This window comes from Tiliqua scincoides, chromosome 10 (genome assembly GCF_035046505.1).
Source record: "Tiliqua scincoides isolate rTilSci1 chromosome 10, rTilSci1.hap2, whole genome shotgun sequence".
NCBI lineage: Eukaryota > Metazoa > Chordata > Lepidosauria > Squamata > Scincidae > Tiliqua > Tiliqua scincoides.
This window is the reverse complement of record NC_089830.1, coordinates 28500285-28521773: the sequence shown is the minus strand read 5'-3', so window position 1 is coordinate 28521773 and position 21489 is coordinate 28500285. Positions and strand designations below refer to the sequence as shown.

Here is a 21489-nt window from a genome sequence, read left to right as displayed (position 1 = left end):
ACAACCTGCGTCCTGGTGCTCCCCAGTCCAGACACAGGCTCCCCTGCAGCAGAACCCCCACTCTCAACCCCCAGAAGAAAAAGCAACGACAAAGCACCTCTGAATGCCTCTCACACCCCTGTAATCCCAACACACACACACCTCTGCTTAAGACTAGAGGGTCCCATTGGCCCAGCAACATTCAACCCCCGTTTTCACTCGTTTTCAGAAGGCAGCTCCGTCCCCACTTGGGCGCAGAAAGGACAACGTGGGGCACCGCCAGAGGCTCTCTACATTTATTCAGGGTTTGGTACAGACCGTCGCTCTGGGGCTGGAATAACTTACAACCGTCCCAAGGCTCAGGGCTGGCTCGTTAATATCTCTACCCAGTGATACGGGGCGCTAACTGGACTATTATTTACAGGGGAGTCTGTACAGATGGGGGGAGGCCAAACAGGCAGGACTGGGGGGCAAGGAAGGGAGGGAATTGTGGGGAGCAGGGGAGGGTGGAAGCAGGAAGAGAGGAAGGAAACCCACTCAATTTTCCCCACAAAAGCTGCCCAGCTTAGCATCATTAGATGGCCAGGGCGAGTACCCTGTGAGCTCCAACCAACCCCCCCCCCCAGGATTGGGATGGGACTGCCCCAAGCCCCACCCCCAGCTCACTCAGCTGCCGTTCCACCATCTGAGACCAGACCCCAATTCTCAGCCGGCCACCAGGCCCCTCCCAGCCGCTGCCCCCCAGTTTCCAGCACCCAGTTTGGGGCACGGTGTGGCGCCTGACTGCCATGTAGGGGGCACAACGGCTGCCCGTCCGTCCACCCATTGCATGAGATGCAGCATGTGGCAAGTGCGCCCTCCCGCCCTCTGCCCTTCCAGAGCAGAGCCTTCCTCAGCAACATGTGGCCCAGGTCCAGTGGGGTGTCCGGCTAGCGGGATGATTGACTGGAGCCCTTGAACCAACCCCTGGAGGGCCAGCCTCCTCTGGAGCACAGTCTCAGCACCGGGGCTTCTGGAGTCCAGCAATGGGGGTGGCGGCTTGCGTGATGGCAGTGAGGGGCCTGCCCACTGCTGGAAGAGAGAGACGAGGCAGAAGACCCCCTCCCTCCAGCTGGGCAAGGAGCTGCAACATCCCTAGAACGGCACAACGGCCAGTGGCCACCACCCAAGACCAGGAAAGCCTTGTACCAATCCTGCTGCCAGGGGCTGAGCACCAGTGAAAACCCACAGAATGGGACCCCATCTGGGTGCTGGGGGAGGACACACTGCCCCTTGCCTGCCCTGCCTGGCGCTGCTCTCACTATCTTGCCTGACCTCGCACCAGAAGACGCCCCGTTGAGGCTACTGGTTTTGATCTGCCCTTCCAGTGACAGTTTGGTGCCTTTGCTTGACCAGGCTGGCTGCCGCAGCTTGGATGCGATTTGGGGGGTGGGTGGGGGTCAGAACCTCTCGGCAGCCTGGCCAGTCATAAGAATCACACCGCTGGGCAGGACATTTAATCAGAATCAAATCGGCTCAATTCGAAACAGGACAGGAGCCACCTTAACGAGCTGAGCTGGTTCGCACCGCTGGCTCTGAAGGAACTAACACTTGCCAGTGGGTAAAAGGGGACCACTCGGGCTCCTGCCCTTGCTGTGCCAGAAGGGGGGTGCCAGGGGTGCCACAGCCGGAAATCCAACAACTGGAGGTTTCTCCCCCCCAGAGCAGGAAGATGTAGAGGTCAAGCAAATAAGCCACAGGGGGGCCGATGCATCACTGCTCTCCTTCGCAGAATTCTCCATCCCTCCCCCCCAGTCCGCTATCAAGGCACCAGCAAAGACTACCCACCGCCACAGTGCATATAAGCCAGCCCCCCCCCCCCATTCCTGCTGCTCAGGAAGAGGAAGGAAGCCCCAGAGTCCCTCCCTACATTTCCTGCTGCAGCCCAGCCAGTGTGGCTGGATTATACCAGGGAAGGGGGCACCGGGCTCCCGCTGGGTGGGCAGCAAGAGGCAGTTCTCCCCACGACAGAGCCTGAGGGCGCCCCCTCCAACACCCCAACCCCTCTCCCACCCAGGAGGCTGGCAGGGCCTCCTCCAGAGCAGCTCCTGGCTTTGCTGGACAGTAGGGCCAGGACCCAGAGTTGCTCGGGGACCCGCAGGGCCAGGGTGGTGGCGTAATGGGTCAGGCGCTGTGGGCACCAGCACGTGGGGTCAGGTGACACCGAGCGGCCGGGCCGCTCCCCAGCCCCTAGAGTTGCAGCAGGTCAGAGATTTTGGCCACCAAACTGCGGAAGGCCAGCGAGGTCCCCGCCTGGCGCCGGAAGAGCACCCCGTGGAGCCCCCCCAGCCGCTGCAGCCTGCAGACTTCCACCTCGAAGCAGCAGAACTGCTCGCTGGGACTCTTCTCGTGGGTGCAGGACAGGACAAAGGGCTCCGTCTGGCGGCAGCAGCAGGCGGCAGAGTCTGTAGCCTGGCGGAGGGCGGCCAGGATGGCCTCGGCGGAGCGGGTGCTGGTGAGCTTCACATTCCAGGTAAATCGGAGCAGCCGGGGTTCTGCTTCCTTTTGATGCCAAGGTAGATTGCAACTGTGGAGCAGCAGAGGACGGGACCCGCTTCAGGAAGGAAGAGCCCCTATCCCGAAGCAGACACTTCCAAACATGCCCTTCAAAGCACCTACACATGTACCCCTGCACAGCCAACGCACACACCACTGGCCACATCTGGGCACCCCCTTCTCTCCCCACTATACTGCCCCCACACAGGCAACATGGAGGTATGTGCAGCTCAGGAGGGGGCAATGCTTTCTGTGGCTCTGGTGCTTCCATGGAATTTCAGTGGTCCACACAAAGGCACCTCAAGCCGAGCAGACACACACACACTCCTGGGAGTGCCCTGTGCTGCTGGAGGGCCGTCACGGCCGAGGCAAGAGTGGACCACCCTTTCTGAGCCAGCCAGTGGGGGGGGGGCAAACGCACCTTGTGAGCGCAGGTCCCCTGATTCTCTCAGATTCGTCTGCGACCCTGAAGAAAAGAAAAACAAGATGAGGTGTCAAGGCAGAGTCAGTCAGAAGGGGGAGGGTGTAAGTAGGGGAGGGGCCAGTGGGCTTGGCTCTTTCTGCTACCATGGCTGCAGGAGCAATGGACCAACTAGACGCCCCCCCCCCCGGCACAGCTTTAGTAGTCATGGATCCTCCGCTTCCCTGCCCACACTGACAGAGCAAATGGGGTCTCGCTCTTGCTACTGTGGCCAACTCGTGCGAGGACTGGACTGCCTCATACCATTGAATCTGCAGGCACCTGGGGGGGCTGAATGCTGAACTGTCTCTGCACCCAGAAAGCTAGCATTCCAGGGGATCAGTGTTATTTCCTGACATGTTAGTTTTCTATGTGCAGGAAATTGAGGATGGGAGTTTGTACAGAGGAGTAGTATGTCACATGATGCCCCCCCAATCAGAAGTGGTATAATCCAGAGACCACAGGCTTCAACGCTGGGCTTCGGGGATCAATGCTGTGGTCACAATTTGCCAATTTCCTCTCCTCCTTCCTCCACCTACATTCAACAGTGGAGGAAGCATTCATGCACTTGAACAAGGGCCTGGCCTGGCCGGCGCTTATCCAGCCCTGCAGAGGGCTTCTGACAGGTGTCACAACGAGCTTTCAAATGGCAGGCAAACAATGGCAAGAGTTCTCCTATGTTCAGAGGGGCTCCACTAACTGCTCCTATGTATCTGGGATTGGGGGAAGGGCTTCTGGAGCTGACCCCTCTCCCTGGTCAGCAGTTAAGGATGGTCTGAAGCACACAGCCAAGGAATCTCTACATCCCTCACCGAGCAGAAAGGGAAGCCAGCCTTTTACAAATTAGACAGAGCGCAAAAGAGAGAAAGGGGAGCAAAGCAAGAGGTAGGGAGGCGGCCCAAGAGCAGGGCAGGCCTCTCCCCCGCAGCAAAACCAAGGAACAGAAGCAGCCCAAACTTACTGATTTTAGATCCTTGAGGCATTGAAGCGCCCGAGACGCACCTGTTAGAATTCTGCCGCTTAGATGGGTCAAGAGTGACCCTGAAAACAGAGAAAAGCCAGAGTAAAACAGGCGCGAAGGAGCGGGGGGGCAAGAGAGGTTAGTCGAGGGAGCCAGCCCTTCCTTGCGGCAGGCAGGGGGAGAAGCTGCCCGTGGCCTGCAGGCTGCAAAGCGGGGCTCATGGCAGGGAGGAGAGATAAGGGCCTTGCGTGGGTCACGCCTGCTTCCCTGCACCACTGCAGGAGCCCCTGGAAGGAGGAACGACACGACTAGTGGCCGGGCAGTTCCTTCCTAAGCACATCTCGGTTGCTTCCAGAACGGGCCACCCCAATTCACTCAATCACTGCAATGACATCATCAACCTAGCTGCAGTGCCTTCCTGACTTTTCCAGACATTTCTGTGGTTAGATCCAAAACGCAGTGCCAGCCTGTCCAGTGTGGCTATTGAGAAGGAGAGACTGCCTTCCATGGAAAACTTCCTGTGCAGGTTTCCTGAGGAGTTGGCCAGAGAAGCTTTACTTTATTTATGTCTTATTATTTTTTCCCTTTCTCAGGAATTAAAGCCTACCCATTTCCACCCCTCAGAAACAGAAATGGACAATGAAGCTGTAAAGAGAGGCTGTGCAAGGGGGCAGTTCATTCCCCACCTGCGCTCCTCAGGAAGCAATAGAGACAAGCTGGACTTGCAAGGAGGAAGCTTTTAATTAACATTGCTTGGAATCCTTGCTGAACTGAACGTACCTGAGTAAATCTTAGGAGGAGGATGTAACCCCACAGAGGGGCATTACTGGATGATCCAGGATCACGTGGGGTCCCCATTTTAATTCTGCTTCCAGCTAATTGCAGAAACCCAACCCTAGGGCACTCTAGAGCACCTCCAACAGCAACTGTTACCCTGCACATGCCTGATCTCGTCTGATCTCGGAAGCTAAGCAGGGTCAGGCCTGGTTAGTACTTGGATGGGAGACTGCCTGGGAATACCGGGTGCTGTAGGCTTATACCATGATCTCAGAAGCTAAGCAGGGTCAGGCCTGGTTAGTACTTGGATGGGAGACTGCCTGGGAATACCGGGTGCTGTAGGCTTATACCATGATCTCGGAAGCTAAGCAGGGTCAGGCCTGGTTAGTACTTGGATGGGAGACCGCCTGGGAATACTTATTGTATTCTTATAGTATACTAATATACTGGGAATGGTATTTTTAGCAATACCAAAAATTGCTTGGGCAAATGGCCCACGTGGTCAGACAGAAGGCAGCCAAGAGGTTTGCCAGCTACTGGAAGAGCATGTGTCAATAAAATGTGTCAGTCAAGTGTGGATCTTGGGCTACTCGTCTCAGTGGGGGAATGTTTTTAAGTAAGCTGACATCACAGATGGAGAACGAAGGAATCAGGCCCTGCTGATGGTTCTTTCTGGAAAGGTGTTTCGCCCCTGCCTTCTCTCTCGTAAGAAAAGATCCCTGGGTGGGGTGGGCAGCTGCTGCGGTAAAGAGACAGAGCAGAGGCAGTCAGGAGCAAGCCCAGAGTCAGGCAGCTGGGAAGCCGTCACTCCAGCTCTAATTGGAATCCCAAAGATCACAAGAACTCTGGAATCATAGACACGTCCCCAAAAGTGGCACATGGGAACTTCATTGTGGCAGCAGAGTCTGTGCAGAAATCCTGTCACGGCTTCAGTTAAACCCACGTGGGGTTAAGGGGCCCAGGGCCCAGACACATGGCCAGGACCCCCGAGTGCCTCTCCATGCCTCCTCCTCCCTCCCCGCGCTGGCAGGCTACTCACCTCCGCGTGAGTTTTGACGTGAGCTTGCTAAAGAGGTTGGAGGTGGCCCGGCTGCGGCTTTGAGGCAAAGGGGTGGCTTCGTGGGAGAGCGTGGGGGAGGTGGGCGGCCCGTTCTGCACGCCGGTCCCGCGCCGGTCCCGCACTTGGCCCCCGTGGAAGGTGCTGCGGATGTTGGTGCCCCGGGAGAGGCGGGTGCGGTCGGAGGAGGTGGACGAGGTGGCGATGCTGTGGCTGGAGGGGGAGGCGGGGGGCACCCGGCTGGTGATGGAGCTGCAAAGGCGGGACAGAGAAACAGTCAGCAAGAGTAGGAATGCACTGAGGGCCTGAGGACGCAGGCCCTGCTGGTTCAGACGCAGCCTCCTTCCTCAGCAGCTGACCAGGCACCTCCATGAGACTCACACACAGCAGAGGCGAGAGCCCTCCTCACACCACGGCCCACCGGCAACTGGTACTCAGGGACATCCAGACCCTGCACAGTTTGCCAACATTAGCACCAGCCATGGCTGGACTGCTCCTCCTCCTCCACCCCTTCCCCTTTCGAACCTGTTCAAGCAAGCAGCCATCACCACATCTCACAGTTGTCAACATCGGTGCAGGAACACTGAAGCACTAAGGAAAGGGCTCTGGAAATGTACAGCATTTCCCCACCTATCCATGAGCCGGTCTCTGGTATCAAGAGCATGAACCTCCAAGGTTAAGGGTCTGAGTCTTGGGCTGACTAAATCTCAAAGCCACTCTTTCTAGAAATGGAACAGGCTGAACTCAGGCTAATCTTCCCCCCCCTCCCCGTTCCAGACAGAAACATTTTCTCCTTTGCCTCCCCGGTTTCTTTCAATCCCTAGGGCTCATCAGACTTCCGTCCACTTTCTGGGCTGAGGTTGACAGGATTTGTCCTCTGGGAGGCAAAGGAGGGGTGCCCGTCCCAGTCCCTGGAGACTGTCCTGGATTTTCCCAGAGCTGGTCACATGGATGACCAGGGCCTGGCGTCTCCCTGGGGCAGAGGAGACATCGAGCCAGAACAAGACCAGTGGAAACTGGGCGTGAAGCCAGCAGTGAGCCGAGGTCCATGGGAAGGGATGGCCGTGGGGGGCAGCAGGCAGCACTTGGGAAAGAGCTAGAAAAGGCCATGCCAAGGCCAGTCTCTCCCTCCCCACTGTTTCCATTCTCACATTAGGCAGACCCCCACTCCACATGGCCACCTTCTCTCCAGCATGGGCATAAGGAACTGTCGGGGTGGTGCGAAGGCAGCCTTGTGGGGAGCAGGAATGAGGAAGATGATGGGGACAAGAGTCAGCCCCCCATGGCAGTGCTGCCAGGCAGGCACCTCCACTCTTGCAAATGGCCCTGCTGGATCAGGCAGGGATTCCTCATGCTCAGACTCTGCCTCCCAAAAGGGGCCGGCTGAGAAGAATCATGAGCCAGGTCGGGGTGTGGCTGCTGCAACAAGATCCATCTCCTCCCCAGGTCCCTACCATGTCCATTTCAGAAGCAGAGCATGGGTGCCCTCTCCTGGGTGCAGCATGCCCCCCAACCCCGCAACCTCAGCCCAACGCCTACCCAATATAAGAAGTTGAAACGAACCATGAGAAGAGCCTGCTGGATCAGACTAAAGACCCATCTAGCCCAGTTTCCTGTATCTCACAGTGGCTACCAGATACCTCAGGGAGCACACAGGATACCTGCATCCTGGTGATACACTCTTGCATCTGGCATTCTGACAGAGCCCATTTCTAAAATCAGGAGGTTACACATACATATCATGGCTTGTAGTGCAGAATGCGGCGGCCCGTGTAGTTACTGGAGGTAGGTGGTTCGACCCTGTCAGTCCGCTTCTCCAGCGGCTGCATTGGCTGCCCATTCGTTTCCGGGCCCAATTCAAGGTGCTGGTTTTGACCTTTAAAGCCCTATGCTGCTCTGGGCCAGGGTATCTTAGAGATCGCCTACTTCCGTACAATCCGGCTCGTCCTCTCAGGTCATCAGAGAAGGCCTTTTTACAAGTGCCGCCGCCTAGGGAGGTACGTGGGGCGGCGGCAAGAAATAGGGTCTTCTCAGTAGTGGCACCAACACTATGGAATTCCCTTCCCCTTGACTTAAGAATGGCTCCCTCTCTTGAGAATTTTCGGCAAGGCCTGAAGACCCTTCTGTTTAAACAAGCCTTCTGAGTTCTTGGCCTTTTTAACATCTTTTTTAACATTTTAATATTTTTTACAGGCCTGATTCTTTTATGATTTGCTGCTGCTCTATGCTCTTTTTACCTATTTTTTATCTGATTGCTGTTTTTATGACATGTGTTAATATGTTTTTATTTGTTTTAAGTTATGTTTTTTAATCTGTTGTAAGCCGCCTTGAGTCCCTTCAGGGAGAAAGGCAGGGTAAAAATAAAGTTATTATTATTATTATTATTATTATTCTGAGGAGGCCTACTTCTAAAAGCACGAGGTGGCACATATCCATCATGGTTTGTAACCCACGATAGACTTTTCCTCCGTAAATCTGTCCAATCCCCTTTTAAAGGAATCTAGACCAGAAGCCCTCACCATATCCTGTGGCAAGGAGTTCTGCAGATTAATTCTGTGTTGGGTAAAGAAATATTTTCTTTCGTCTGTCCTAACTCTCCCAGCACACAATTGTAGATATTCCCTAGTTCTGGTGTTGTGTGAGATGGAAAAGAACAACCCTCTATCCACTCTATCCATCCCCTGCATAATTCTGTACGTCTCAATTGTGTCCCTCCTTCTAAGGCCTTTTTTCTACTGGCCCCAAATGCTGTAGCTGTCCCTCGTTAGGGAGAGGCTCCAGCTTAGTAACCCATTTTGGTTGCCCTTCTTTGCACTGTCTCCAGTTCCACTATATCCCTTCTGAGATGTGGTGACCGGAACTGCATGCAGCTGACACCACCCAAGTCCTGGTTCAGCCTTGGGCCACTGTGAAGCGATGATACGTAACACATGAGAAAAGGAACTTCTGAACGTGTGTGGAGTGCCGTGTGTAGCTCAGCACATCTCACTGTAAAAACAAAATCTCTGCCCGCTCTTTGCCAGAATCTCACCTGTTCTCCTTTCCATTCTGGAGCAACGAGTGGCGGTCCCCACCAGGCCGCTCCGTACACACATACGTATTCCTCCGGGTCATCATACTCGAAGGAATGTTATTCTGAAATCAGAAGGATGGAGAGAGGCTGATGTTTTGAGGAGGGTGATGGTTCCACAAGGAGCAGTAGTGCCCAGGCACCACATGAATGCCACTGCATGGACCTTTGGGTGGGTAGCCCATTTTCAGAATCTCTGATGCAAGCGATCAAAGTCCACTCAAATCCCTGAACTTGGACTGCCACACACAGGCAGGAAGGCCCATAAGAAGAGCCCTTATGGGCCCCACGCTGGTAGCCCATGCTGGTGTCGTCATGCCATCATGTTTGCTCTGGGTTTCTGCCAAAGAGGCACAAGACACACAAATTGGCCAAGGCTTGGCTGGTGCCAAGCGGGGGCAAACTTTGACCTGGCACCCTAGGCCAGCCCAGGCGCTCACCGGGCCAAGAGACATGTTGCAAAAGAGGGAGAGCCCCCAAGACAGCATTCCTCCCAGTGGTGCTGGCTCCCCAGTGCCTCTCAGCACACCACGAACCCCTTTCGGGACAGAGAGGCAGCGTCTCCTTACTCTTGCTCTACAGTCTGTTTTGAGATTTTTTTTTTTAAGCTGCCTCATCAATGCCATACAAAAGTAAAGCAAGAAAGTGCTGTGGCCAAAGTCACACGCTGGAGCAGGGAGCAACTCCGCTCACTCGTGAGGCCAGTGCCTTCCAGACAACAAAGTGTGGGGCTGCACCACATCCCTCCCATCCAAAGCAGAGGGGCTCCTGGAGGATAGTCTGTCAGTCACACCTGAACAGTAGTGCATTCCTCCCCCCCCCAAACCCCGATCAAACTGTGAAGGTCACAGGGGTCCATGCCAATGAGTGCATGGGCTAAACAAGGCAAGGGGAACGAAGCTCTGGAGAGGGCCGGAGGTGGGTTTTCACTGGAGGCCCAAGAAAACCTAGAGCCAGGCCTGGACTCACCGTGTTCACAGCACTGTCCTTGCGCCGGTCGGGGATCTCCGACTTGTTGGGGTTGTTGGCGCTGCTCACCATGGGGCTGGAAGGCGGGATGCCACGCCCACTGCTCACCACGCTGCAGCTGGCCTTGCGCGAGGGCATCCGTTCCTCTTTCAGCTCCCCGTCCCCAGTGCTGGTGGGGCTCCGCTTGGGGTGCATGGGCACCGGGGAAGGGCCACCTGGACACAAGGAAAGGAGTGAGCAGGTCCAGATCCAGCTCCATTTCCACACCCACCAGGGGAGACAGACAAGGGCGGCACTGTGAATCGAAGGGCCAGAAGGCGGGCCATGCTTGCTTGCAATGGGAGCGGTGCGCAGGGCCAGGCAGAGGCTGTATATCCTCTTGCACAGTGGTTCCCAAACTTTTTACCACTGGGACCCACTTTTTAGATTGACAATCTGTTGGGACATACTGCAAGTGATGTCATTAACCTGGAAGTGATGTCATGGCCAGAAGTGACATCAAACAGGAAAAATTTTAACACCCCTGCATGACAAAAAACAAACCAATCATTTAAGTGAACTAAAAGTTTACAGTAAGTTTAAACTAAAAAAAAGAAAAGAAAAAAAAGAACGACCCTCTTAACCCTCCCAAGCAGTTGATCAGTTTAAAAAAATCCCCAAACATCTCAAAGGCTGCAATCCTATCCAAACTTACTCAGGAGTAAGCCCCATTGACTATCATCGTTAAAAGCACATACGTGTAGCATGTTAACTCATTTCTGCCAGCCCACAGGTGTACACATTTGATCCCTGTTGTGTATATGCAATGTTGGGCAGAAATGACTTAAAAGAGATCTGTCACATTTCCCTAAATGCAGTCACATAATATGGGAGCATCGTCTAATACAGGGGTGCCCAAACCCCGGCCCTGGGGCCACTTGCGGCCCTTGAGGACTCCCAATGCGGCCCTCAGGGAGACCCCAGTCTCCAATGAGCCCCTGACCCTCCGGAAACTTGCTTGAGCCCACACTGGCCCAACACAACTGCTCTCAGCATGAGGGCAACTGTTTGACCTCTGGTATTATCTGTGGGATGAGGGCTCCCTCCATTGCTTGCTGTTTCACATCTGTGATGCAGTAGCAGCAGCAAAGGAAAGGCCAGCCTTGCTTTTTTTCATTCTTATAAGTTCCACCTCTAGTATATTAATTTATGTGAATTTATTCAAATTTTAAATGTAAATTAATTCTTTTTTTCCCTGGCCCCTGACACAGTGTCAGAGTGATGATGTGGCCCTCCTGCCAAAAACTTTGGACACCCCTGGTCTAATACATTAAAACTACAATACACATTGAAATGAATGGGGACCACCTGAAATTGGCTTGCAACCCACCTAGTGGGTCACAACCCACAGTTTGAGAAACACTGCTCTAGCTGGTCTGCTCCCCCACAGCCTCAGCTAGAAAACTGGCCTGCCGTAGGATTCTCAGACAGCCTCACAGGTGGGCGAGCAAGGCCCTTCTGCCCCTTGGCTGCTGTGCTGAAATGAGGAGTCCCCCAACACCCATGGGATCCGTCAGCAGCTGCTCCTGGGCGAGTGTCCCCTTTGAGTCACTCACTACTGGCTGCACATCCCTCTCCCTGTATCCCTATCAAAGTGATTGTTTTATGCTTGCAGACTTCATGCCCGGACTAAGTCATCAGCCAAAGGACGGAGCTCTCTTTCTCAGGCCACGGCCCCTTCTCTGGGTGCAGGGAGAAGGAAACCAACTCCGTGCCGGGGCCAAACGCTCGTGGTGCCACTCACAGAAGTCGCTATGCCGCCGCTGCCGGTGGTAAGTGGAGGAGCTCCGCTGGCTCTTGGAGTGTGACGAGGACGACTTGCTGGTGCCGTTGGAGGCCTCGCTGGGCGCCCGCACCCGGGCCAGCGAGAGGCTGCTGCCAGTGCGCGACTCGCCCCCTTCCACCTGCTGGGAGACAAGTGGATTGTTATCTCTGGGAAGGGGCTTGGGGGTGGGCGGGCGGGAGAGGCTTGAGAGGAATCTGGAACCTCCAATATCTGCCCCTTCTTTGAGGCAGCCTCCAGAAGACTCACATCCGGGTCCCTGAGATGCAAGCTCTTCTGCCAACACCTCCGGAGAGAAAGAGGCCAGGCACCCGGTGCCCACTGAAAGTCTCACCTCATTCTTCCTGCCCAGCAGGAGGTAGGTGGCCGTGACCTCATTGTACTTCTGGCTGGTCAGGGCTTCCTTGATCTCTTCGCGGGTGTAGCCCATGCCTACCATCATGTCTGTGGAGAGGGGGGGAAATAGGAAAGATGCTCTGTGTCCAGGCGCCATGGAAGGGCCCCAACATGACGCAATCCAAGCAGGCGCAGATGCTCTGCAGACCAAACACTGCCTCACACAGCATCTCCTCCGCATCTCCCAGGCGTTCTTTGCAACTGGGGACATCGCTCTGGCTGATGGTGGAGCACCTGCTCTGCACGCAAGAAGTCCCTGCACCCAAGACCCGGGAAAGGCTGCAGGTCTGGGTAGGCCTCACCAAGGCCCCGGCTTCAGAGCCTGAGAACCAGCGGGTGCCGCAGTCAGGGTGCTGCAACTAGACCGGGACGCATCAGGTTCAAATCTTGCCTCAGCCACAAAGCTGAAGTGGCGACTTGGGCCAAATCTCTTTCTCTCAGACTGGCCTACTCAGCAGGGTTGCTGTGAGAATAAGAACAGGGGGAAAAGACACGCGAAAAAAGTCCACACATGCACCCACCTATGCGCTTGGCATCCGTGAAATCCTCTTCAGGCTCCTTGTACGGCTTCAGCTCATCCCCCTCGTACCCAATATTGATCCATTTGTCCTTCATGATTTGCTGTGAAGAGGCAGAAGGGCAGGGAGGGGGGAGAAGAAAGTGTTAACCAAATGGTATGGGGGGAATCCCCACCCCCTTCTCACTCAGGGTCCAGGCCTCTAACTGTGGTGAAGGCAAGGTGCTGCTGAACACCCCATGTGATGTTAGAACCTGGGGCCACCCAAGGACACCTTCGCTGCTGCTCCAAGGAAGGGTTTCTGCACATATGCATCAGCAAGGGAACCTGCTGCTAGTGGAGGAGGAGCAGATCCTTCCTTGACACGGGGACAAGTTGCTGAGGAGGAAGGGCTGCCACTGGCTGTTAGCTGTATGATGAAGCCTCCATGGGGAGCAGCCACAGCAGGGGAGAGCTTTGTGGACTCCACCTCGGAGACAACTACGGCCAGCCACTGAGGGAGGCAGGACCTCAGCCTAGGAGGACCTGTCTTGGCCCAGCCCTACTTTGGTTCTAGACCTCAGCCCTGATTTTCCAAGGCGGCTTTGAGTTTAGGCTGGAGAGGGACTGACCCACTCGGGGCCCCGAGAAGCCAGTTGAGCAGCACCAGGAGGGAGAGACGCACACAGGGGGGCGCTGGGCCTGCACACTGGCACATGCAGTATAATTATCCCTGAGTCGATTAGGCTAATTACAGTTCTCTGTGGGGGTGGGGGCGAGGGGGGCAGGGAGGCAGCGGCAGTGGGCAGGGCCAGATCCCACAGAGACATTAGCTAATTAGGGGCCTGGCACTTCCTGCGAGGGGAGAGACGGGCTGGTGACGCGCCCGGCAAGCCGAGGGCAGGCAGCGTTGCTCCTTGGAGGAGGAGGAGGCAGGCAGCAGCTGCGCTCTCACACCCCCAGGATCAGGAAGAAGACACCGGGGATGCCACAAGTGGGAGAGGAAGCAGAGGGAGCCCTGCTGACCCTCAGGACTGTCCCATTCCTCCCCACAGCCAGGCCCTGGCCCCACTCCTTGGCGACAGAAGCCAACCACGTGCCCAAAGCCCCTTCCCAGCCTTTCCTCTATTTCTCCCTGGAACGTCTGCGCTTTCGGAGAGGGGCTGTAACTTGCCAGCTGATCCTGCTCTGCCCCCACAGGCTCCCACACTCAAGCCCTGGCAGCAGGGACTGGATGGCATGTGCTGGAAAAGACACTGTGCCCAGGAGCTGCTGACAGCCAGAGTGGACAGTGCCCAACTGGAGGGGGCAAAAGCCTGAGCCTGTGCCTGTGGCTGGCTCCACACACAGGTGTGCTCACCTCAAGCGTGCAGCGCTTGGCGGGGTTCAGCACCAGGAAGCGCCTCAGGATGTTCTCGCAGTCTGTGGACATGTAGAAGGGGACCCGGTACTTGCCACGCAAGACACGCTCTCGCAGCTCCTGGAGTGGGGAGGGGGTGCACCACACATGAAAACCAGATCTCCCCAACCAAGGCATTCTGCTCAAGGCAGCTCCCCTGCTCCTGCAGCCCAGGCACGCTTGCTGGGGAGTAAGGGCCCAATCCAATCCAACTTTCCAGCACCGATGCAGCCCCAGTGCAGCCCCAAGGTAAGGGAACAAACATTCCCTGATCTGGAGGAGGCATCTGCGACTGTCCCCTTACCGTAAGAGGCAGTACATGCCCTTTGGCACAGCTGCACTGGCACTGAAAAGCTGGATAGGATTGTACCCTAAATCTCACTGAAATCAATGGAACTTGCTCCCAAATAAACGTGGACAGAGAATTGCACTGATGGCCGGTCAGATGATGATGAAAATAGGGGGGCTGTGTGGCTGAAACAAAGTGCCCAAGGGGGGGGGGAATAATGGCACTTTCCACTGCTGCAGGCACTTCCTCCTCCTGAAGCCCCCACCCCGCAAAAGGTGGGGATCTCCACCAATTTCAAGCTCAGATGGGTACAGAAAGAGCAAATCTGGGTCTTTGTTTCACTCAAATGGGCGACTCACACATTCTCCACTGCTGTGAAAACCAAGTTGACTGTTCCTACTGGTTGTCTCAATTTTTGTGGCATTTGTTACTTAGCTGGAAAATACTTCCTTTAACGCAGTGGTTCCCAACCTTTATGAGCCCACAGACTACTCAGTCAAAAATTGTAAGCATTGTGGACCACAATGCTCTGTGGATGGTCTAGTCTGTGCCCTCTCTGGTGGTCTATCTCCCAAGCACTCCCCCATGGTCTATCAGAGAGAACGGAGAATGGACCACCCACAGTCACAGCTGACACTTCAGTGGCTGTGGGCAGTCCGTTCACCTCCCTCTTTGGTGGTCGTGGGAGATTGTTTGCTCAGTGAGACTCTGGAAGTGAACAAAGGCGATTTTTTTTTTTCATGAGACCTCACGGACCACTTCTCAGGGTCTCATGGACCACAGGTTGGGAACCAGTGCTTTAACACCATGGAAGACAGTGCACTAACTCAGAAGAATAATGCAGCCTTTAAAAAGTACTTCAGAAAAAAAGCAACTCTCATGTTATTTTGCTGCCATTGTCTGCAAAGAGGGAACCTCCAGAAAAACAGTCAAACTCAAGCCTCTGGTTCCTCTCCCCATTTCTGCCCCTGCTCCCAAACACCATTACCTGTGAGCCCCTTCATGACTGCCTCACCTTGAGGTTCTGCCCGTCGAAAGGCAGCGAGCCACTGACAAGCGTGTAGAGGATCACCCCCAGGCTCCAAATATCCACTTCAGGACCATCGTACTTCTTGCCCTGGAAGAGCTCCGGGGCCGCGTAGGGGGGGCTCCCACAGAACGTGTCCAGCTTGGAGCCCAGCGTGAACTCATTGCTGAAGCCAAAGTCAGCTATCTTAATATTGGCATCGGCGTCCAGCAGGAGATTCTCCGCCTGTGTTGTGGGAACAGAGGAGCCAAAGTGAGAGAGAATCACCCGGGGCTGCAATCCCTCTCCACCCAGCCACTGACCCCCAGAATGTCCAGTGGAAGGGCCTCAGCCTTGCTGCCAACTTCTTGGAAGGTGAAGGAGGCGTGTCCACTTGTCCGGGATCACCTGTCAATCATTCCTTATAATAAAACTGCAGTGTTCAGGCAGTTTATGGGTTTGATCAGTGTTCTTCCACCTGTGGGTCAGAACTCAATGGGGCCATGAAACCTCTTTTTTTGGGGGGGGGGGTTGCAGCAGACTTAAAAGCCTGTGCAAGGGAGGGCCTGGATCCAATTCAATAGCAATACCAGCTTCTCAAAACTGAGTTCTTGATACAGTCCTGTGCAGCCTCTTCTCGCTGTCTTGGCCTGCCACTCCTAAGGCTGGCCCTGTTCAGGCTGCTGTTGGGAGGACACAAGTGGTAGGGCAAGACGCATTGGGAGGGGGTGGGAGATGGGAAGATTGGGTCCCAGGAGGGAAGACAAGATCGGTGCTGGGTCCCTAGTTCCATACTTAAAGAAAAACGTGTTTGGGTTGCGGCACAAAAAAGGCTGAAGACATCGGTTTTTATATTTTTGAATTGACAAAAAGTGTCCCGATCAATCAAGCAGCAGATTTTTTTTAAACTTTTCTTTTCAATACAAGAACATAGAAACAGCACAGGCAGGAGGCACCATCTTAGACCAGGCCCTCCCCCTGGCCTCTTCCAAGTCAAATTCCGAGACACACCCCTGTCATTGAAATACAGAGACTGGATGCTTCTTGCATCAGAGCTCTTGTTTTTATCCACAGGCAAACTGAATCCATTCTTCAATGAACTAAAACTCATTAATTGGTAAAGGTTCCTTTAATTGGGCAATGACTAATTACACAAAGGTATAAAGCGAGTTGCCAACTGTTACCCTGCACATGCCCAATCTCGTCTGATCTCGGAAGCTAAGCAGGGTCAGGCCTGGTTAGTACTTGGATGGGAGATCGCCTGGGAAAACCGGGTGCTGTAGGCTTATACCAGGGGTGCCCAAACCCCAGCCCTGGGGCCACTCGCGGCCCTCGAGGCCACTCAATACAGCCCTCAGGGAGCCCCCAATGAGCCTTTGGCCCTCCAGAAATTTGTTGGAGCCCACACTGGCCCGACACAACTGCTCTCAGCGTGAGGACAACTGTTTGACCTCTCACATGAGCTGTGGGATGAGGGCTCCCTCCACTGCTTGTTGTTTCATGTCTGTGCTGCAGTAGCAGCAGCAAAGGAAAGGCCAGCCTTGCTTTGTGCAAGGCCTTTTATAGGCCTTGAGCTATTGCAAGACCATTCATTCATAAGTTCATCTTTAATATATTAATTTATGTAAATTTGTTCAAATTTTAAATGTAAATTAATTCTTCCCCCCCCCCCCCCCGGCCCCCAATACAGTGTCAGAGAGATGATGTGGCCCTCCTGCCAAAAACTTTGGACATCCCTGGCTTATACCATAGTCTTTTGAGAATGAAGGTTGCCAACCAACCAACCAACCAACATTCCTGAGACTGCAGAGGTACTCCAAGTTCTTTGGTCCCCAGGGCATGTTTTGTGGTGGATTTTTTTGAAGGGGGGGGGCAGAGGTGGTGGCAGGGACAGGAGCAGCATTGGGGTTTCTCACCTTCAGGTCCCTGTGCACAATATTCTTCTGGTGGCAATAATGCACAGCTGAGACAATCTGGGGAAGGGGGAAGAAGGAGGGGAGTCAGTGTGTGCACCCAAGGACCACAGTCCTGGAAGAACCTGCTCCTTTTTCTCCAAGAAGAAACTCTCCCTCACCCCTCAGTAATCACGAATGCCTGCTTGGAAAGCAAGCAAGTCCCTGCTGACACAAGTGATCTGTATGGTCCAGAGGCTGAAGCGAGGGAGCAAACACTCACCTGGTCAAGCCAGCCTGGAAACACCCAAAAGCCTCTCTGAGGCACCTCTGCCCCCAGCTCAGGTTCCCCAGTGCCAGGTCATAAAGAAGTGGCTCAGATCCTCGGAGGACCAGCCCCTCAGGCATGGCAGCTCCCTGCCAACCCGGCCAGGCTGGGACTAGCAGAGCAGAAAGGCTGGGCCCTGCTGTGTGGAGAAACGACTCTCTCCAGACCTGTCTGAACTTGGCCCGGGCTTCCTTCTCCTTCATGCGTCCATGGGAAACGAGGTAATCAAAGACTTCTCCTGCAGGGGGGGAGAAAGAAAGAGAAAGGAATGCGAGACTCAGGCCATGCCCTGGCCAGAGAGGGCTCTTCCCAGAGGCAAGTGGTGGCCATCACTGACTTGGATTGTGCTGAAGGGGAAACTGGAGAGAGGGAGAGAGGTCTACCAATGGCTACGAGCCGTGGGGCCTACATGGAACCTCCAGACTCAGAGGCAGTCTAGCTCTCAGGGCCAGACTGGTTGGTTGGACTTGCTGGGAAGCAGGGCATTGGACGAGAAGCGTCTGATCTGGCAGGGCAGCAGCTGCCTCTGAGGGCAAACGGGGTCATTACGGCAGGCAGGTGGGAAAGGGGCAGACCTGCCCCCCACAAATGACCCAGTCCTCTCAGTCACTTGCAGCGGCCACACTGCAACACAGTTGTGCTCTGCTCCTGCACAGAGCCACACCACCAAGAGCTGTGCTCCAGTACTCCTACCAACCCAGGCAAGAGTTTGGCCACTTGAGGAGGAAGGGGCCTGCCGGTGGAATTTCCTACCTCCAACACCAAACCGTCCTTGGCCACCTCGGACATGGCCTGAAACCTCTCCCCGCTCCCATGTGCCCACCACTTCCTCTGTGGAGAGGAGGCGTCTCCCTAAGGGGTAAGCAGCTCTGACTTTGTTTCCCAAAAGCACATGAGCCTGTGGCAGCACACCTCCACGTACACACTCTACTCATGCCTGCATATCGCCCCCTTTTCTGGGGAGGGGTCACAACCCACTCCACCCCCAGCAGTCCCTTCAAATATCTACACCAGCTCGAAAGCAGAAAGGACTGGCAAAAAGTGTGTGTGGGGGGGAGGGGGGGCAAACAGTGGGCAGAGAAAAGCCTCTTGACTCCTTCAGTTTACAAAAATTAAATGGGAATGTACAGCAAAGTGTCCAGACGAAAGGCGGAAGTGAACACGCAGGCACGAAAGACTAAAAGCAAGAAGGAGGGCGAGGCCCTATGCTCCCCCCTCACAAAACCGGACTCGGCGCAAGCAGCCGGACCTCTGGGGCCAAGCTCCCATGCTGCCCAGCAGCTCACAGACAGTGGGAATGCTTGCCAACCAGGCATGAGGTCCACCAGGAAAACTCGCACTCCGTGAAGCTACTGATGGCTTGCGAACCCAGGTCGGATTTCAAACCCTTTGAGAATCAGCTCAGGAGCGCCACCATCCTGGGGCTGCACTGCAACAAGGGCCTCTCCTTGGGAGGAAGGGGAAATGAGGGCGCTTGTCTGGCCACCACCCAGCTTCAACAGCAGACTAGACTGACACACGCCGCCTCCCGGAGCCAGCTGCCAGGTACGCAGCTCCCGTGGGGGTGGAGGATATTTTGAACAGACTGGGGGATAATTTTAGCAATCCTGGGAGGGCAAGTGGCGGCCACAGGAGAGGAAGAGAGAGAAGCACCAGGAGCAGTTGTCCAGTGACCTCCTAGCCCAGCATCACCAGGTAGCACCAGAGCAGGTGCTTATCCCGGTCATGGTTCCAGGTCAATCCAGCCGTCACTGGAAAAGAGAAGGCCACGTCACTGCCTCAAAGATCTGCTGCCCAGCCCAGGCAGAGAGGTCTGACCACTGGTCTGACTCGGTCTAAGGCAGCCTCACACTTTGCCACTCTCCCCACATGCACTTGTGGAGCTCAGAGCTATCTCTGGCCACAGAATGAGCTTCTGTGGGCAAGTCTTGGGTTACTCCAAAGTACTAAAATTATCTGTTAATGGCAAGAACAAAGTGAAGTAGAAGACAGAGGAATGGCATGTCACCATGCCCCCCCCCCCCAGGAAATGGGAGCAGTTACGGAGTGAGGAAGCGCAGGAAGAGTCCAGCTTGGCACCACGGGGCATCCTGTCCTTACCTGCACTGGCATACTCCATCACCAGGTAGAGGGTCTTCTCCGTTTCTATCACCTCAAAGAGTTTCACTGCAACCAAGAGAGGAGCTCTGTTAGATTCACTTGGCCTCTGGGCTCTGCTGGCACACGAGAGTGCCCCCTCCATTTCCCCTTGCCAGCTCAAGGGGAAAAAAGCTGCTGAAATCTTGTGGATTGGGGTATTTGGCTTGGAATTAATGGTTTCAATTTTCATTTTATCATTAACCACTTCAAAATCCTTTTGTTGGAGAAACGCAGAACCCACAGTTAGGTGGGAGGCAGAGGGGGGAAACTGGAACCCAAGTTCACCACTCTCTGCCATACTGGTTCACTAAAAAGCACATTTTCTGCCACCATTAAGGGCTAGCAACTTGCTGTCACAATAACTGGAAGCCGAGAATCTCAGAGGCTCAGCTTTCACTAAGTCCCATAATGATGTTATGCTTCTTCAGAAGGGCTTGAAGAAATCCATGGAGAAGGCATGGTCTGTTCACGGCCATCAGCCAAGCTGATCACACTGAGCCTCCAAACCTAGAGGCACTCTACCCTGAAGTCTCATTGTCAGGGTCAGATGACTGTCTCTTTCACATCTTCCTTAGGATCTTCCCGCAGCTCCTGGTTAGGGAGCATGGGCAAGTCAGACGTTGGATTAGAGGGGCCCACATTGGTCTGATCCAGCCAAGCTCTTCTTACTTGCTTAGTTGTGGGACTGGAGCATTCACACAGCTCTGCCTTGGGGGCAAGATTGTTCCTTGATCCCTGCTCGCTCCTCCCTTTTCTGCACTGATGCGGGCAGTCTGCTCTACTCCTGAATGCTGAAGACCTGGAAGGAGGCATATTCATCTCTTAGCTCCTGGCCAGCTTACCAATATTGGGGTGATTCAGGCCTTTCATAATCCTCACTTCTCGGAAGAGCTGGAAAAAGGAAGCACAGAGATGCATCAGTTGGCCACCCTCCCATCCTCACATCAAGAAGATCCCAGAAAGTGCTCTCCTGTCCCACCTGCGTGGAGCATGTCTTGGACTCATTCCCACCCACAGGACATGCATGGATCATACTGTTGAGGGAGGAAAGGATTTCTCTGGAGAGACCAGACAGCAGGAAACCCCATTTCCTTTCTGAGCAAGCTCCCTCTGAGTAATCTCTCCTGCAGAACTCACGCACGTGGTTTGCCTATTCTGGTGCCATGTTCTCCACGTGTAGTCCTCCCTTCCCCCCAAAAGCACATGGGTTATGTGGGTCAAACTGGGGTAGGGTGGTGAGTGGATTTGCGGTTTGAGAAGGAGACTGGAAGGCATTTCAGAGATGGCGTCATCCTGCAGTTCTAGTCTTCACGTACAGGGAGTCGGGCTGCAACTTGGAACCGATTCACCAGCTGGTTCCATCAAGTAAAATGGTTCCCCAACTGGGCGGAACATTTCACAATGGATCCATTTTAAAGCAAGCACGTTTAAGGCCATATCTCCAGTTTGGCCTAAGAGGCATTCCCCCTTCTCTCATACGCACAAGGGAATGCATCTTCTCACTAGCAACGCCCACTACGAGAAACACACGTGTGTCGCAGGAACACGCAGCAGCCAGAACATGCTTCTTGCTTCAGTATCCATATGCATTTTTAAAACCAATCAGTAAAAACTCATCCAATCAATCACTGAAAATTCATTTTGCCAGATGAGAGCCAACAAGGGGAGACGGCGGGGGGAGGGGGGAGGGCTCTGGACAGAACTTGCTGCTGTATTAACAATCGTGTGGGTCGTTTTTATTTTATTTATGGTATCGCTGTGGGTATCACTGCTAAGCCAGCTCCTTATTCGAAGGGAGAGGCAGGGAATGCCCTGGAAGTTCTGGGTTGGCAGGAGATTTAAGATAGACAAATGGGGTGGGAGGAGAGAGCCACTGGGGGGCAATGGGGCCTTTTCCAAAGGAGCACTGGATGC

At 54.6% G+C, this 21489-nt stretch overlaps 1 protein-coding gene and 2 pseudogenes across 4 annotated transcripts in view; 2 read left to right on the top strand and 1 right to left on the bottom strand.

Annotated features, from left to right (window-relative positions):
• Positions 1-1316: 1316 nt before the first annotated feature.
• The window catches only part of MARK4 (microtubule affinity regulating kinase 4), a 37320-nt gene continuing 17147 nt past the window's right edge, over positions 1317-21489 (bottom strand). Inside the window, exons 4-18 of one of the 4 annotated variants that reach the window (XM_066638309.1) lie at positions 20418-20466; positions 19537-19602; positions 17604-17674; positions 17133-17189; positions 15226-15462; positions 13883-14002; positions 12548-12647; positions 11965-12074; positions 11592-11754; positions 9809-10023; positions 8801-8904; positions 5752-6021; positions 3936-4015; positions 2936-2980; positions 2398-2545 (exon numbers count right to left, since the gene is read on the bottom strand). In XM_066638309.1, coding sequence (XP_066494406.1) covers positions 2481-2545; positions 2936-2980; positions 3936-4015; positions 5752-6021; positions 8801-8904; positions 9809-10023; positions 11592-11754; positions 11965-12074; positions 12548-12647; positions 13883-14002; positions 15226-15462; positions 17133-17189; positions 17604-17674; positions 19537-19602; positions 20418-20466 — 1752 coding nt within the window. In that variant the 3' untranslated portion in view covers positions 2398-2480. Of the gene's footprint in view, positions 2546-2935; positions 2981-3935; positions 4016-5751; positions 6022-8800; positions 8905-9808; positions 10024-11591; positions 11755-11964; positions 12075-12547; positions 12648-13882; positions 14003-15225; positions 15463-17132; positions 17190-17603; positions 17675-19536; positions 19603-20417; positions 20467-21489 lie in introns of all 4 variants that reach the window. The other 3 variants (XM_066638310.1, XM_066638306.1, XM_066638307.1) reach the window with 3 other exon arrangements.
• LOC136661829 (5S ribosomal RNA) lies at positions 4851-4970 on the top strand (annotated as a pseudogene).
• Positions 16389-16502, top strand: LOC136661935 (5S ribosomal RNA; annotated as a pseudogene).